Source organism: Etheostoma cragini, chromosome 15, assembly GCF_013103735.1.
Source record: "Etheostoma cragini isolate CJK2018 chromosome 15, CSU_Ecrag_1.0, whole genome shotgun sequence".
Taxonomy (NCBI): Eukaryota; Metazoa; Chordata; class Actinopteri; order Perciformes; family Percidae; genus Etheostoma; species Etheostoma cragini.
In genome coordinates this window covers 23,487,292-23,503,908 of record NC_048421.1, presented here as the reverse complement: position 1 = coordinate 23,503,908, position 16,617 = coordinate 23,487,292, and the positions used below count along the sequence as shown (strand labels likewise).

The 16,617-nt window shown below is 40.3% G+C and overlaps 1 protein-coding gene across 2 annotated transcripts in view; it reads right to left on the bottom strand.

The window, feature by feature from the left end:
* The window catches only part of smg1 (SMG1 nonsense mediated mRNA decay associated PI3K related kinase), a 63,310-nt gene extending 50,830 nt beyond the window's left edge, over nucleotides 1-12,480 (bottom strand). Inside the window, exons 1-11 of one of the 2 annotated variants that reach the window (XM_034893484.1) lie at nucleotides 12,223-12,480; nucleotides 8,796-8,944; nucleotides 8,452-8,604; nucleotides 5,160-5,296; nucleotides 4,171-4,229; nucleotides 2,842-3,055; nucleotides 2,368-2,493; nucleotides 2,206-2,278; nucleotides 1,714-1,811; nucleotides 1,280-1,453; nucleotides 302-523 (exon numbers count right to left, since the gene is read on the bottom strand). In XM_034893484.1, coding sequence (XP_034749375.1) covers nucleotides 302-523; nucleotides 1,280-1,453; nucleotides 1,714-1,811; nucleotides 2,206-2,278; nucleotides 2,368-2,493; nucleotides 2,842-3,055; nucleotides 4,171-4,229; nucleotides 5,160-5,296; nucleotides 8,452-8,604; nucleotides 8,796-8,944; nucleotides 12,223-12,299 — 1,482 coding nt within the window. In that variant the 5' untranslated portion in view covers nucleotides 12,300-12,480. The remainder of the gene's footprint in view (nucleotides 1-301; nucleotides 524-1,279; nucleotides 1,454-1,713; nucleotides 1,812-2,205; nucleotides 2,279-2,367; nucleotides 2,494-2,841; nucleotides 3,056-4,170; nucleotides 4,230-5,159; nucleotides 5,297-8,451; nucleotides 8,605-8,795; nucleotides 8,945-12,222) is intronic. The other variant, XM_034893485.1, reaches the window with a different exon arrangement.
* Nucleotides 12,481-16,617: the final 4,137 nt, after the last annotated feature.

The following is a 16,617-nucleotide window of genomic DNA, read 5'->3' as shown; positions in this document are numbered from 1 at the left end:
GATGAGTTCTGCCCGACAGTGAAATCGAACATAACTGTGCTACAGTTTGGTAATATTATTCAAAGCACAAAAGTAAACAACCCCACAACAACGTTTTAAAGGCACGTAATTCTACGCAAGACAAAATAAAGACAGGGCAAACTACTGAAAATCCTGTATTCTATCTTGCTTAAAGTGTGCAACAAAAGTGTAACCAGATTAGTTTTAGCTGCTCCGCTGCTAGATGACAAAGATGAACACCGTGGTTTCGATTAAAGTGAAACAAAGTGCAGGTGTGATCAAACTCTAAAAGTAGAGGTACCAGAGTGACAAGGCTGAGCACTGCCAGATTGTAGTCCGGTCCACAAGCCCGGCAGCAGTCCAACTGGTCCAGGCCATAGGCCAGGACACCCTCCATCAGTTGACCACAGGGCTCCACACTGGCTAGCAACACACCCACACACTCATTCCCTGCTGTGAGAACTGGCTCAGAGAACTGAACCTGCTTCGCCGTGGTCACACAGGCCAGAACCCGGTTCAGAACCTGAGGAAGTACAGCATAGGAAAAAATTATTTGGGAACCATGAAAGCTCTGCTAGGGCATTTACAGTGACTGAGTGGAATACATTAAACTTTATTAGGATATATTTCTAACATCTATGCGTTACAGTAAAGCAAATTTTAAATTCCATTGGAGCCAAAGTGTGCCTCTCATGTAATTGGTTTCACATTTGATTATTTTGCTACAACAAATGTTTGAAATAAATAAATGCATTGAAACTTAATAAAGTGAGTCAGTAGGTTTTGTGAGACATGTCCATACGCCTTATTACAGTAGGTCTGTTAACCAATAGCAAATCAATTTCTATTATGGGAACAATAATCATTTGCTCACTAATCGGCCAATTTTATATCCGTCTTAAACTGCAATGTCTATGGTTAACCACCGCAGTCCTTTGAGTATTAAAAAACCTCTTTTTGAGTCCTGGAACTGCTGTCTTGCTGAGCTGTAGTAGAGGTATTCTAACACAGAAGGAATTTGGCACAAACAAGGCTGTAACTTTGGAAGATCCCCTTGTTAGTGTAAAATCAGAATTGCTAAAGCCTCATAAGCTTCAGCTGAATTTCAGAATGCGTTTTACAAGGAACAAAGAGTGATAAATGTTCATCATACAATGACATGTTCATACAGCTTTTTCATTTCCCCCCAAAGAGTTGACTGGATTTAGCATTCAGTGCATCTTTTATGAAAGTAACACTGCTCAGTTTCCAGTCAAGTGGCCCTGGATGTGGCTCTTACATCGGTGACATAGACCTCCGTGATGGGTGGTCCTCTGAAGGGGCTGAATCGCTCTCCTATGCTGCGGACCACTGTACTGAAAACCCTCAGCAGAGCTGCCAGCTTGGGCAGTGACACTGAGGGCGGGGGGATGTCTTCATCCAGCACATCGCCAGACACCACATGGTTCAGATCCTAAACAGAGCACAGCCTCAGTCACGTCTTTGACAAAACCCCACATCAGCTCTGTGTGGCAGTATTAACAGCTGATCTTCCAAGTATTTACAGTGGCATAGAAAACATTAATAAAAACAATATACAATTTGTTGTCCTAGCATGTAACATAATATATATTTCTGTACACTGCTTCATGATACTTGATGAGCCCAATTAGCACAAGAGCATGGCTGTTGAAAAACGTAATGTGGGATGCTTTAAGACTGGCCTAAATTCACCTCTGCATATGCCTCCATATCCTCCAAGAACTGTCCCAGCAGGGTGGTGGAGAAGGTCAGGTCTGCCACCCAGAACTGCTCCAGACTCTGTAGCCAGCCTGAACACAGAGAGGGATAACAGAGTAGCAGATTAAAACGCAATGGACTGCTGTTATGGTTTTACACCTCGTCTACACAGGCAGCGTTACTGGTTGTGTGCGTAAAAAGGAGGAAAAAATAGACGCAAAACATGATTCGGGTCACCGTTATAGAGCACTGGCGACAGCGGTATTTATTAATATTGAAGCACTTCTGAACCGGTCAGATGAGACCCCTAATAAAACCAGCTGAAACGTCTATGTATACCGGTTGTTAAATGCAATTGTTGAATTAATTCAATCAAGCCACAGGCAGACAGACCGAAGTAAACAACAGCTGAGAAAACGTATGTGGTAAACACAATCAACTTTAATACCGGCAGATAGTGTCAAAACGTTACGAAAGCCAACTAACCTGAAACTTGCTGAGTGAGGGAGTGCTTCTGTGTATGGTCAATGTGCCATCCCACCAAGATGTCCACCGTGTCCTGTGTCCAAACAACAAAACACCTTAGTTGATCCCGTGCTGTTGTTCTCAAACATACGCAACAAAACATGTCACCGCTGAACCGCTTACCCTGAAGTTGGTGCTGAAGACATGCGGGTAGCAGCGAGCCACCTGCAGAATACACTTTACACTGTGACAAAGCAACTCCGGTGTGTCCACGTTCTCCAGGATGGACTGCAGGTTGCTCATCACCAGCTAAAACACACAAAAGCCGCTATAAACTTTCCACTGTACACCAGGGTTTCCCCCAGTGTATTGCAAGTCCGGTGACCCACAGGACGTAAGTTGCCCACCATCAGGCATAAGCCATTGGGGCGGGCCCGGATCTACCATACCGGCTATCTGGGCACGTGCCCAGGGGCCCTTGTGCAGTGAGGGGCCCTCCGTTTTTGGAGTTTTATTTTTTATGCTACATAAAAAATAAAAAAATAGTATACACGAGGCTTGGCCTCAATCTTGATAATTATCCAAAATGATGAACTTGCTGGCCACAGAATGTTTAAAGAACAAAGCCCAGCCCAGAGCTGTACGGTGTATGGTTACCTGCATGACGTGAGAGAAGGCCTTCCTCTCTCCAGCGGCCTCCAAAGCCCGCTGTGCTGCAACCAGGTACAACAGCTTCACCTCGTCCCGACCGCCCGAGGTGAACTTCAGAAAGAGCCACTTGAAGATGCGCTCGGCCTCGTAGCTGAGCACTGTGCACAGGAGACCCAGACAGGCTGCCGCGTCCTGACGCAACTCCCACAGCAGCTTACTGCTGCACACGTCACCAACACAGGGAAGAAAACTACATGTTAGAGGCCGCATTGGCACGTGGGACTAGCAGAGAGTATTTGTACATGTATTTGTACCAGAACGTTTTGGTAGAGGACTTTCAGAATGGTGCTAATGTACACCAAAAGCAATCACAATTAACAGAAATGATTAGACTTAATTTGCTTGCGGAACATAGTTCAATTCTGAGTTCCCACAAAAAACTTAATTGGTGGACCAGAAGTTTGTTTGGTATCCACCCTGCACTTTGAGGGCTTTACACACACAGTACGCTTATCCATGACAAGCTTCTTGCTAGCTAGCGTCATCATGGCAAATGTAGAGAAGCCATAGCTTGAAGAACCATCTGTGTTTTTATAGCAGCGATCTACGACCATATTCAGTTGTTGATAACACACGGTGAAGGTGACTGAGCCCTGGTAATTCCTTCTCGTCCACATTTTCAGCCACAAAGTCATACCCCCTTATAATGCTTACATTTTATTTAAATGTTTGTCTAAAAATTTTTCACTGGGTGCTGAATTCTCAGAGAAAAAAAAAAGTCTTTAACTGAGAGCACTTCAGTTAAATATTTTTGTCATGCAGACACTCTCAGACCGAGTTTTAACAAAACCTCAACACGATGATTATCATCATCATCATCATCATCACTGGGTGGACTACATAGATATGTACATACATATCCAAAAGATATTTTGCAAGGATTTGAAAAGAACTGCAATGCTTTGTAAAGTAATGGATTTTAAGTGAAGGAATTGCAATAAAAAGTATTAAAAAAAAAGACTACAAAAAAATATTTGATCCATACCAGAAAAATCTTTTTAAAAAGATTCACATGCTTTCGAAGATTGGTTTGAGATGATAGCTCTGCCTCTGACCACAGCGCTGACATCAAAAGGATTGACAAGTGAACGACTGCCTCGTAGGAAATAAGGCAGGCGTTTAAAAAATGTTTTATTATTAATTTAAATATTGTTTTGCAAGTACCATTTCTACTGGCTTGGACACACGTTCCACCTATTCTGACATTACAACACCTTTTTCTAGCATGTCCAGAGCCTAAGCCCAATAAACTTAGAGCATGCAGCTTCCTCTCACCTCTCGTTCAAAATGTCGTTCAAGGTGCTGAGGATAGTGTCCAACTGTTTGACCAGGGTCTGTGTGAGACAAAAAACAAAGTAACAGGACAGTCATGTGTTAGTATCTGTACTTTGATTCCATTTCTAGACATTTCATTTGAAACAATGACAATGAGGTTGACTTTATGCTGTTTAAGATCTAGAAGTTTTCATTTCAACATCGAGTGAAGAATGCAGGAGTCAGACATTTGTATACAGTCACCAACCTTCAGGACAGTGCAGCAGGAAAATGATCTTTCAAAGACAATCTGGGTATATTTCCTGCTGATGCGTTTCTCATAAATATAGCTACGGTGACTATGCTACCTAGGGTTACGCCCCATCGGTTGTAGAGATTTTCGTGAAACGAGAACTAGGTTACTGGTTAATGGCCAAAGTGCTGATAGGAAACTTTTAATGTCTATGGAAAACAGTACATAGGGAGTTATAAAAAGGGGGGCGTGGCAAAGTTGAGATGGAGCAGACTGTCAGAAGAAAAAGGGACTGCCGGGTTCAATGATGCCTCCACCTGAAGTGTTTACATCAAATGGTTCACTAGTTATTAAAAAGGGGTTGTGTATTGAGTACAGGGAGCTGGGCAAACGAGCACAAAACCCATAAAATAGCAACATTTTCACCAGTTTTGACGTGTGTGCAAATATTTGTGAGTTTTTGGGCACCTTAAGCCCCTCATAAAATGTGATTCAGTCAAGAGAATAATAATGAACAGTAGTTAAAATAGAGCATCGCCGATCACTAGTCTGTGCTCTGTCCCAAAAAAATACATAAAAGCAAAACAGAGTTTACTAAAATGGCCTGAGTCAGAGACAGCTACTGGGGTCACTGTTGACCGACAACACTGAACAATTTTAAATATCTAAGAGAAGAGGGGGTAACAATAGTAACTTATTTCTATAATGAAGTGGGTTTACGCTAAAACAGGAAGATAATCTACACAATCTGACTGACCACTTTGCTCTCGCCATGGCTGATGAATTCCTTCAGCTGTTTGAGGGTGGCCAGCCTGCGGTCGCGGTCATCCTCTCTGGAGACTCGGCGCAGGAGGTTGGCCAGCCGAGACTCTTCCGAGTGAGCCATCCCTCTGTCTGGAACGATGACACCGCATGTCAGTAACAACACACCCACACTCTCACTCCATCGCATGCGGCCATATGCAGGTTCAAAATGTTTATCATCATATACAGTATACCTTGGCATCAGGAAATATGTTTAGCTATGAACTTAAAAAATTAACCACAAAGAAAGTACAGTTCAGATTGCTCATTTATCATGAGTAGATACCTTGGATCTCATTATTTCTTTTGGGCTTTTAATTGACGTTAAAGAGATCTTTGAGACTGCCATCTCAGATCATTTTCCCATTGTGTTTGAATATATAGCCCCTCCTCCAGCTAGAAAGTCTTCGGCTCCATCGTGCCAGCGTCGTATCATCACTTCAACCACGGCTGATGAATTCGTTGCTGCATTTAGGGAATCAGAGTTTTTCGCCATGAATGGAAAGATTTCTCCCACCTGTCCAGACAATATTCTCTCTCTCTTCCATTCTACCTGCTCCGGGATTCTGGACACTATCGCCCCTTTCCGGCATAGATCGAATAAATTAAAAACGGATCCCTGGATTAATGACAATACTCGTACCATTAGGCAACGTTGTAGGCAGGCTGAAAGGAAATGGAAGAAGGATAAACTGCATGTCTCGTTGGACTTTTTGCGGGCCAGTCTTGCTGATTACCAGAGGGCCCTACGAGAGGCAAAATTTCAGTATCTTTCTGATATAATTTCTAGCAGCAGTCACTGCCCTAGGGTCCTGTTTGCTACAATTAATTCTTTTGTGAACCCACCAATTTCTGCTCTTGCTGATGTGTCAACTATCACTTGTAAAAATTTCCTTCAATTTTTTGTTGATAAGGTTGACTCTGTTAGACAGAGTACTAGGAAAGGTTTTAATAAGGAATTTTTTGTTGCTCCAGTTCATTCTGCTGTGTTTGAGGAGTTTGAGTTAGTTTCTCTATCTTCCCTTAGCGAGATAGTGAGATCATTGAAGTCCACAAATTGTCCATTTGATTTTATGCCTACTAGAGTCCTGAAACTGGTTTTTGATGTTGTTGGGCCTAGGCTTGTGGATTTAATGAATAGCTGTCTTAGCCTAGGAACCGTCCCAGCTGCCTTTAAACATGCTGTGGTAAGGCCCCTTCTTAAAAAACCTAACCTTGACTCTACACTGCTATGTAATTTTAGACCCGTTTCTCATCTTCCATTTCTTTCTAAAGTTTTGGAAAAAGTTGTTTTCATACAGTTGAAACCTTTTCTGGAAAACAACTCTGTCCTTGAAAAATTTCAGTCTGGATTTAGGTCTTACCACAGCACTGAGTCTGCATTATTAAAAGGTACATAACGATATTGCTTTCTTTGTAGATAACAAATGTCCTGTTGCCTTAGTGCTACTAGACCTCACAGCTGCCTTTGATACGGTAGACCATACAATCCTCCTGTCACGGCTGGAACAGTTTGTTGGCATTCATGGCACCGCACTGAAGTGGTTTATGTCATACTTATCAAATAGAACTTTCTCTGTGATGATGGGGGATTTGACTTCTTCCTGTGCCTCTCTTTCCAGTGGAGTTCCGCAAGGCTCCATTCTTGGCCCTATTTTGTTTTCATTATATATATATATATATATATATATATATATATATATATATATATATATATATATATATATATATATATATATATATATATATATATATATATATATATATATATATATATATATAATACCGCTAGGGTCAATTATAGCCAGACACAACCTATCTTTTCACTGCTATGCAGATGATCTGGAAATCTATCTGCCATTGAAGCCTGGTGATGTACAAGGTACCTTAGTTGACTGCATCACGGACATTAAGCAGTGGTTCGCCCAAAACTTTATGCACTTAAATGAGGATAAAACTGAATATATTCTGTTTGGGGAATCTGTGTCTAACGGGTTTGGTCCCTGGTTTCCAACGGCCAGACAGATGGTAAAGAATTTAGGAGTGATTTTTGAAAGTTCCTTTAAATTCAACAAACAGATTGATAATTTTGTTAGATCGAGCTTTTTTAAGCTGCGCCTTCTGGCAAAGGTAAAATCGTTTTTAAACCGTCATGACCTTGAGAAGGTTATTCAAGCTTTAATAAGCTCTAGACTGCATTATTGCAATGCCCTGTATATGGGTGTTTCCCAGTCCTCTGTTAACAGTCTCCAACTTGTCCAAAATGCAGCGGCCCGCCTGTTAACGGGCACGAAAAAACGAGATCACATAACTCCGATTCTTTATTCTCTCCATTGGCTCCCAGTACACCTTAGAATTAAGTATAAAATTGTATTGTTTGTTTTTAAAGCTCTTAATGGCTTTGCCCCATCTTACATTTTAGACATGCTGATTATTCGTAATTGTGGAAGGACGTTGAGGTCATCTAATCAACTCATGTTGGAAGTGCCCAGGTCAAAACTGAAACACTGGGGTGACCGCGCTTTTTTGGTTTCTGGACCTAAGCTCTGGAATAAGCTGCCCAGTGAGATGCGTATCATTACTGACCTGGGTCTTTTTAAATCAAGACTTAAGACGCATCTTTTTAAAGTGGCGTTTGGTACCTAGAAATCTGATGGCACATTTGTATTGATTGTATTGTTTTTATTTTTGATCTTTTCTTACTTTTTCTCATTCATTATTGTAATTTTTTGTTAGTGGTGTATTGTTGTTTTAAATCTGTGGTTTTATTTTTTGTGAAGCACTTTGGTTCACTTATCGGTTGTTGTAAAGTGCTATATAAATAAAATACATTTACATTACATTTACATTTAGTTTGACTATGAACGATAGATTAGATTTTTGTTATCTTGAACTGCCAACAATGACGTGTTTGGTACCCGGGAGATATTCCAGCATTTAAATTTTTATTTTTTTTAAAGTTCTCCCTTCATGACGTGGACTTGCGTTTGCAATGTCATCCCAGGTGTCAGCTTGCATTTACAGTCCATTATGTCAGTCTGTCACACTCGCCTAAGACCTTGATAGAGAGCGGAAGCCCAAAATTGTTAAAAGCGGCCACAAATTCCTGCAGTCTTTCAGTTAGAACAGCTTGGACAGGTCAAAGTAGATTGATTTTTTCCTACTAAATCCTACGAACATATGTTATGCTATCCGCCGCAATTGCTGTTGTCACTAAATCACACACTGGAATACAAAGAACTTACCCTGCAATTTCCTCATGTCCTTTGAAGCTAAAGCACGGTTTCCATGCTGAAAAGGAGTCAAATCCGTTGTCACGTCATTGGGCCTCAACTCTTGCCCCACCGACTTCCAACCAAATGTAGTATCACAGACACCTTGAGCAGCTTCATATCCATCTAAGGGACACAAACCATGTTGGATTAAACCAATTCCTTACATAACTCACATATTAAAAATATTGTTTGCACTTAATGTGTCTTGCCTAATTTGTGTACTGTTTTTTATGACTTATTAAAACCTGCAGACACATTGTATTACTAATAACAAACTGAAAGTGTTGAGCAAGAATTCAGCTTGGGGGCCTCACCTTCTTCCTGGTGTGTATCTGCAGTAGGGTTAGCATCGCTGGGCGCCGCTGGCTGGTCAGGGCAGCTGGAGGGCAACACGTCGTACAACCCTGCTGAACCGAGCTCTGTGGACTTCAGTCCGTCCTGGCTGGATGACACACTGTCAACTCTGAATACATTGGACAGACACACATGGAAAAAGACAAATCGTACACTTGAAGTAACTGCATGGTTTCACGTTGGATTTGGCTTTAGGGCATCATCTTATCCATTATTATAGGGTTTTACAAAACAACTGAAAGGGGTGAAAATATTGGAGAATCATGATTTAATGTTAATTTTTGATTCTTCATGATTTAATTTAGAATAAATTGTTGATTTAAAATCATTAATCATAGGGGTGTCACGATTCTCAAAATCCTCAATTCAAATACATTTTCGATTCTAAGGTCACGGTTCGATTTTTTTGTGCTTTATTTTTTTTTTAAAGCACAGGATGCCATGCCATGTATTAAAAAAGACTTTGATGCAATATAATATCTGACCTTTGTTTGCAATGTACCACACTACATTGTCAAATTTGAAACATTTAACAACATAATGTAACAACATATCTTCAGTCAATTAGAAACTTGACAATATGTCAAATTAAAAAAAAAGGTTGGGAGGAGAAGGGAAACAACTGTGATGTTTTCAAGGTGTAGTGTGGGCAAATATGATCCGTCGTGAGCATGCTCTATTTTATTTTGAAAGTTAACCAGATGTTTTATTTTGTTTCTGTGCTCGACTTCCTGTCCCGCACTATCTGCCGAGGGCTGAGATGCTGCGGAGTTCTCCGGCATCCGGCCAAAATAGAAGCTCTACGGCAAAAATAGAAGCTCTTAGTAGTTGCTCTGAGGGGCTGGGGATTGCCGGAGCTAGGACAGAGTCTGGATACAACAATTCCGCAGTCAGTGGAAATACACACATTGATCTATTGACTGCGCAGCCGTTCCGCAACCGGTGGAACTTAGGAGTTAGCAGCTGAGCAGACAGAGAGAAGAGAGGGAGACTCTCTCTAATATAACCAATGTAAGCTGCTCTGTTAGTCTGCTACAAAACGTGCATGCAGACTAAAACATCCAATCTTCAATCAATCAGGATGTTGACTCGAAGCACTTCAATACGTTTTTTTTTTCCTGCTTGGCAGAACGTGAAATGGGGGTGTGCAAGGCGAAGTGGGCGGGCGCAGTCCTGTGGGTCTATTATGCGCATTCTTTGTGCCCAGTCGAACAACTCTGGATTGGGCTACTAAAGAAACGTTAAAATGTTAAAAACGTAACGTTTTAAACAAGGACACTTTAAGTGTCCGGGCTGGTTAGTTTATGTACCCAAAAGAAGTTATCCGCTGAAATACAGAAGTTTCTTTAGCCATACTAAGTCTATGGGCAAAGTGTTTCTGGGTCAGACGGGTGCAGGTCCACCTTTTGCCATTAAGCATATGGTTGCTTTAAGACATGGCACTGTTTCACCGGACATGACGTGGGGGCGTGGCAGCATCGACAATTCCGGTGACACCCTTAATGAATCATTCAATAGTTTAGTATATCGGCAAGGGAAACAGGCATGCCACATATCTACGAGTTTGGCAAATCCCCTGAAAGTTGTATGTAAAATGTAATTTTAAATGTGTCCAATGCATACCGACTGTTTCCTGTAAATGTCTCTGCTGGAGTCACCAGCAGCAGAGAGCACTGTGGCTGGCTGACTTGCCTGTCAGGCTGCGTTCAAAAAGGGGGGGGATCAGCAGAGTGGGAGTGTCACTAAAGACCCATTTGTGTGACGTCCTGATGTGTTCTTTTAGCAGCACCAAGCCGATGACAGCAGAAAGTCCACTAAAATAGTTTTATGTAGGATCATGGGACTGATGCCACTACTACGATCCTTTGTGGGCGGCTGTGGCTCAGTGGTAGAGTCGTCACCTGCCAATCGGAAGGTTGGTGGTTCTATCTGGCCCTGCAGTCCCATGTCAAAGTGTCCTTGGGCAAGACACTGAACCCAGAGTCGCTCCCGATGCCGCACCATTGAAGTGTAAATGTGTGCGAGTGTGTATCTGATGAGCAGGTGGCACCTTGTACGGCGGCCTCGGCCACAGTAAATCTGTATGAATGGTTCCTGTACTATGCAAAAGCGCTTAGAACTAGAAAAGAGTTATATAAGAACTTTACATTTACATTACTTTGTGAACAGCCTAACTGATGTAACTGTGGTTATTGCATACTTAACATGTCAAGTTTTTTGGGGTTTGTAGATCCACAAGAAAAGTTCCCAAGACATATCACAAGTTTCCAACATCCTCTATTTCTGAATATTTGTGCATTTAACTCTGTTATGTGTAAACTGTGATGCTGTAATGTTTGTAAAGACCTTGTTTAAAATTGACAAGTAGTACCAATCTGATACCCACAAAAAAAATCAAAAAAATAAGCAACATGCCCAAAGTTTTGTTTGGTTACACAAATATTTGCTTGAGAAAATGCCGCTGTACACATAATATCAAGCCCTTAAGATGCAGGAACATAAGCCTCATGAAAAATGTGTGCATTAGTGGTACATGTTACTAAAGCAATTTGCAGTTCATTTAATTTTGATGAACAAAATTGTCACAAATTGAACATGTGGCCTTTAGGACTGCTTAACAGCTGGAGCCTTGGTTAACGTTAGCCCACTAAAAAGAAATGATTCAACTGTAACACCTCACGTTACAAATGTAAGCTACGTTAACACGTGAGGTGAACTCAGGGGTCTTAATGATTCGATAATTGCTGAGTCGACTTTTGCAGTCACTTAATATCAGTTCAAAAAGTTAGAAGACAAACAGGGTCATACTATATGTGAACGTTGTTTAGCTACATATATCCGGAAGTTAATTAGGAATTGTATAACGCTAACGTATGGCGTCTTCCCCCGGCTAACTAGCTATCGTTAGCCAGCGCGAACAGTACCGTGGCGATGCTAGCTAACTAGCTAAACTTGAATTTGTATTAACTTCTGGTTAATTTGTAGTCACTCACTTGTACTATCAATGCGGCTCAAGGGACGTCATTCTCATTTTCGTTAATGTGGATACTAGTATAGCTTGGTGTCAATTAGCCATTAGCGTTAATTGAGTTAGCTGCAGGCATTATTTAGCTAATAAATGCTACTAAACAAAATGAGCTAGCTAACCGTTAGCTCCGCGTTCAAAAGTCAACAGCGGTTTCGTTTAACGTTAGTGTATACTGCATGACAAGCAATGGCAAGATTCATTTTCGGTTTGGAAGACATTAAGGCAATTATATAATGTTATAGTGAAGAGACATTAAGTATTTCCATTCTAAGTGGCCACAAGTTAATACAGCAACACCGCACAGGCCCAAAGAGACCCCGGTTTATTTTAACCAGCTTCCTTCGGAGCAGAACACCCACCTGGGCTGCCAGTCATTCCAGTGTGGCTGCAGTTTGTGGGCGCCGCTGAGCCGAGACCCCGAGGCTTTACGGCTCATTACCTTTTAGAAAGCTGCATGACCCGCTGGCAGCGGTAACCGTGACGTTCCTCAGGGCTACTTCTCACTATTATGTTTTGTCAGGGCTCCACAAATCGGTTAGCAACTCGTCGTTAAGGTTAGCTTGGGGAGGGAGGGGGGGTGTAGTGTTTCTTCTTCTTCTTTTTTTGTATTTTAATGGCGGTTGGGAAACGAGTTTATGGGTGCGTTACTGTCACCTACTGGACTGGAGCGTGGAGCAGTAGATTTTCAGCGGGAAAATTATCTCTAATATGTGAAAAAGTGACCAAAAAAACATTAATACATTGGAAAAAGCAACGAAAACATTGACTAAAAGATAATTTAAAAAAAGTGGGGAAAAAAACTGAGAGAGAAGAATTTTGAATTAAACCTCCTTCACTTTATTTTGAATGCAGTATTTGATGGATTATCTGACAAATGTGTTTATCACATTTTATATTTATCACACCAAAATGAACTTGTGGTGTGGTACATTGTCCAAACTAAAAGACAGGTGACATTTAATGAGAGGGATTAAAATGAGATTAAATGAAATGTCACCATTTTGTTCTTTTTCTCACTTTCCTTTGTGTTTTTGTCAAATTTAATCCAATTTTGGTCACTTTTATGACGATTGTTTAAATAGCTTTTAGTCCTTTTTGGACATTTTTTGTCGCTTCTTCCAATATATTTGATGTTTTTTGGTCACTTTTTCAACATTTGGCACTTTTGTCAACGTTCTTTTGTCATAGTTCTGATACAGGAAGTTTTTTCTACACTTGTCTCTGTGTTTTTGTCAATTTTGTTCCAATTGTTTTGTCAAATTTTTGACATTTTTTTAAATTATCTTTAGTCAAATTTTTTACAAGTTTTTGTGGCTTTTTCCAATGTTTTTGATGTTTTTTGGTCACTTTTTCAGCAATTAAAAAAGTAATGTTTTTGTTGATTTTTTTCGCCCTGCGTATTTATTTATTCATAAGCAGAAATGGCTTAAGGGACGGCCTTCCTTCCATGGATTTAAGTTAGAAATAGATTTGCTTCTTAAATCACTTCATATAGTTAAAATAACCAAAACATGATTGTCTAGAAATATGGACAGTTTTTCCCTTTCTTTACTTGTTTTGTTGTATGTATCTTGTTTATTTTCTGGACAAATGTTTTGTTATACCATGACAATGTATGATGTTATTTGTATTTCTTGATGGCATTTTCTTCTTCTTTGCGGTTTAACAGCAGTTGTCATCCTTGCCGTAGCAGTGCTGCCATCTTCTGGAGTTAGTTAACTCCTACAGTGTGTTTTTTGTCCTCTTTTTTTCCGATTAGTCTCCTTGGGACACAAACCGAACTCTTCTGCATTGTCCACTTTCACCCTACACCTACGCCTTCTAACCCTGAACCTATTTACCCTAACGTCTTCATTCCTTACATCCATACCCTTTCTTTCTGATATACAGTACTGTGCAAAAGTTTTATGCAGGTGTGAAATGCTTTAAACTAGAAATGCTTTCAAAAATCTAACTATTGATTGTTTGTGTGTGTGTGTGTGTGTGTGTGTGTTGCACCGGACTAAAACATTGCATGCATTGAGACAAAAAATGCGTTTGTCCCCCCCATCTACAGCTAGGGGAGGCCGTGATAAGCCCAATATCAACAAACGGTGGCGTGTTCCTTTAACCTTAAACACTACTTATAGATAGATAGATAGATAGATAGATAGATAGATAGATAGATAGTTATTTATTGATCCCAACAAAACAGGAGATTATTCCTGTAGCGGTCTGTGCGACAACAAAGCTGTCGGAGCCCTTTAGAGAAAGTGCTTGATCTGGACTCTTGCTCCTTATGAGGTCATAAGGGGCAAGGTTACTTCCCCATTCTCTACTTTGCCCACCCAGAGAATTTGGCCCACCCAAGAGAGACAAACATCATGGCCTTCAAACAAGCAAAGTGGCAGTTGGTCAAGATCATTGTAGAACTGGCTCTAGTGGCTGGAATTCTGCACCAAGGCTGAATTTTGGAAAATTAGACTTCAGATACAGTATTAGGGACCACTAAGGTCTACATAAAAGAGACATTGGATACAGTATCAGGGGACCACTAAGGCCTATATAAAGAGACTTCAGATACAGTATTAGGGACCACTAAGGCCTATATAAAAAAGACTTCAGATACAGTATTAGGGACCACTAAGGTCTATATAAAGAGACTTCAGATACAGTATTAGGGACCACTAAGGTCTATATAAAGAGACTTCAGATACAGTATTAGGGACCACTAAGGTCTATATAAAAGAGACTTCAGATACAGTATTAGGGGACCACTAAGGTCTATATAAAAGAGACTTCAGATACAGTATTAGGGACCACTAAGGTCTATATAAAAGAGACTTCAGATACAGTATTAGGGGACCACTAAGGTCTATATAAAGAGACTTCAGATACAGTATTAGGGACCACTAAGGTCTATATAAAAGCATCTAAAGAGCACCATGTCATGGAACCTTTTATGTAAATATTAACCTGGTGCATAAAAAACTGCATTGAGGGTTGCTTCTTGCTTCTACAGTTCACATCATAAGCTCTCTGGAATCTCTTTTATATTCAAGCAAATTTGCTACTGTAACTGAAATTCCCCGACCCTAATTGAGCTTGAATCGTATCGGAACTGTAATTGGATTAGGACCGCGTGAATCAGTATCAAATCGATTCAGGAAATCATTGGCAGTATCCAGATTTACTTATTATCCCGTGAATCTCAGAGAGCAAACAGTGACAGCTTGTTTTCAAGCTCCCTCCACGAGCCCCTCCATCCCTCCCCTCTCCTCCCATTCTCTCTGTGTATCTCTCCCTCTGCTGGCTAATTATACTTCTGCTCAAGCCCGAGCGTACAGGCCTTTGAGGGAGCCGGCCACTCCAGGCTGCCGTGCGTCAGCTGTGACGTCAACGCAAGCAGACACACAGGGCTCTGTGTGGAGAAGAAACCTGGTCCGGGTGGACTAGCTGGGCTGATAGCGGAACAGGAAGGAGGGGAGACCCCTTCCCTTTGCTGAAAATATTTAAATGACTTCCCCCCTCAATGTAAACGCAATAACAAAACAAGTTCTTTGCAAATGTATTATGTAAAAGAAAAAAAAAAGGTTAATTTTGCAATGTGTGTGTGTGTGTGTGTGTGTGTTTATATGCATTTTCCTGACAATACGAGGTAAAATCTTCAATGCAGGATTTACTTGTAATGGAGTATTTTATATTTTTTTTTACAGTGGGTTATTAGTACTTATACTTAAGGATCTGAATACTTCTGTTTCCTGCCTCGGCAACGGCACAGTTACTAAGAGACTGATCGCAAAGAGGCAGTGTTTCCATGGCAACACTAGTCGCTGAGTCATCTTCACTGCAGTGCGTGCTCTAATACTAGCACACATGTGTTTATCTGTTTGTGTATTAGTTATTCATTCATCTTCACAGTTTTGAATATGATGATTAGAATTCCTAAAATCCAGATAATGGCATGTTTTCCTAATGTGTGTGGTACTCTACAGCGATGTCAGCGGATACCACAACAGCCTCACGTCTCAGGGGACAGGGGACAGAAGGCAGCGGGTCCCTTTCCCCAAAATCCACATCTTGCCTGTTGGTCTGGGCCAGGTGATGCATCTCAAAGGTGGCTCTCCCGGCCTTAAAGTCACCCTAAGCCCAGAAGAATCTCATGATTTGAGTGGCAGATGAGTTATGTGTCCTTTTGTGGTTGAACCTGTGTGACCTATACAGTATTATTATTGTAATTATATTTTTAAATTATTAGTCAGTATCATCCTTCAAAAGCTCATTTTGGTCCGACCCATTACTTCCAGTAGCCAAGCGGTAAGATGGGCTTGGATTCCTATTATTATTTATTGTGCTATTTATTCCCAATTTGGATTGATGAATATAATACTTCTTATCATAAACCTACTGTTGACCACCAACAACAGAACATGAGAGAAGAATATAAGAATGTTACACAGTACAGTATACATATATATACACTGTATATATACATATATACATATATACATACATATGTACATATACATATATACACATACATATACATATATACATACATATACATATGCATATACATATATATATACATATACATATATACATACATATATACATACACATACATATACATATACACATACATATACATATATACATATATACACATATATATATATATATATATACATATATACATATATACACATATATATATATATACACACATATATATATATATACACATATATACATATACACATATATATATATAC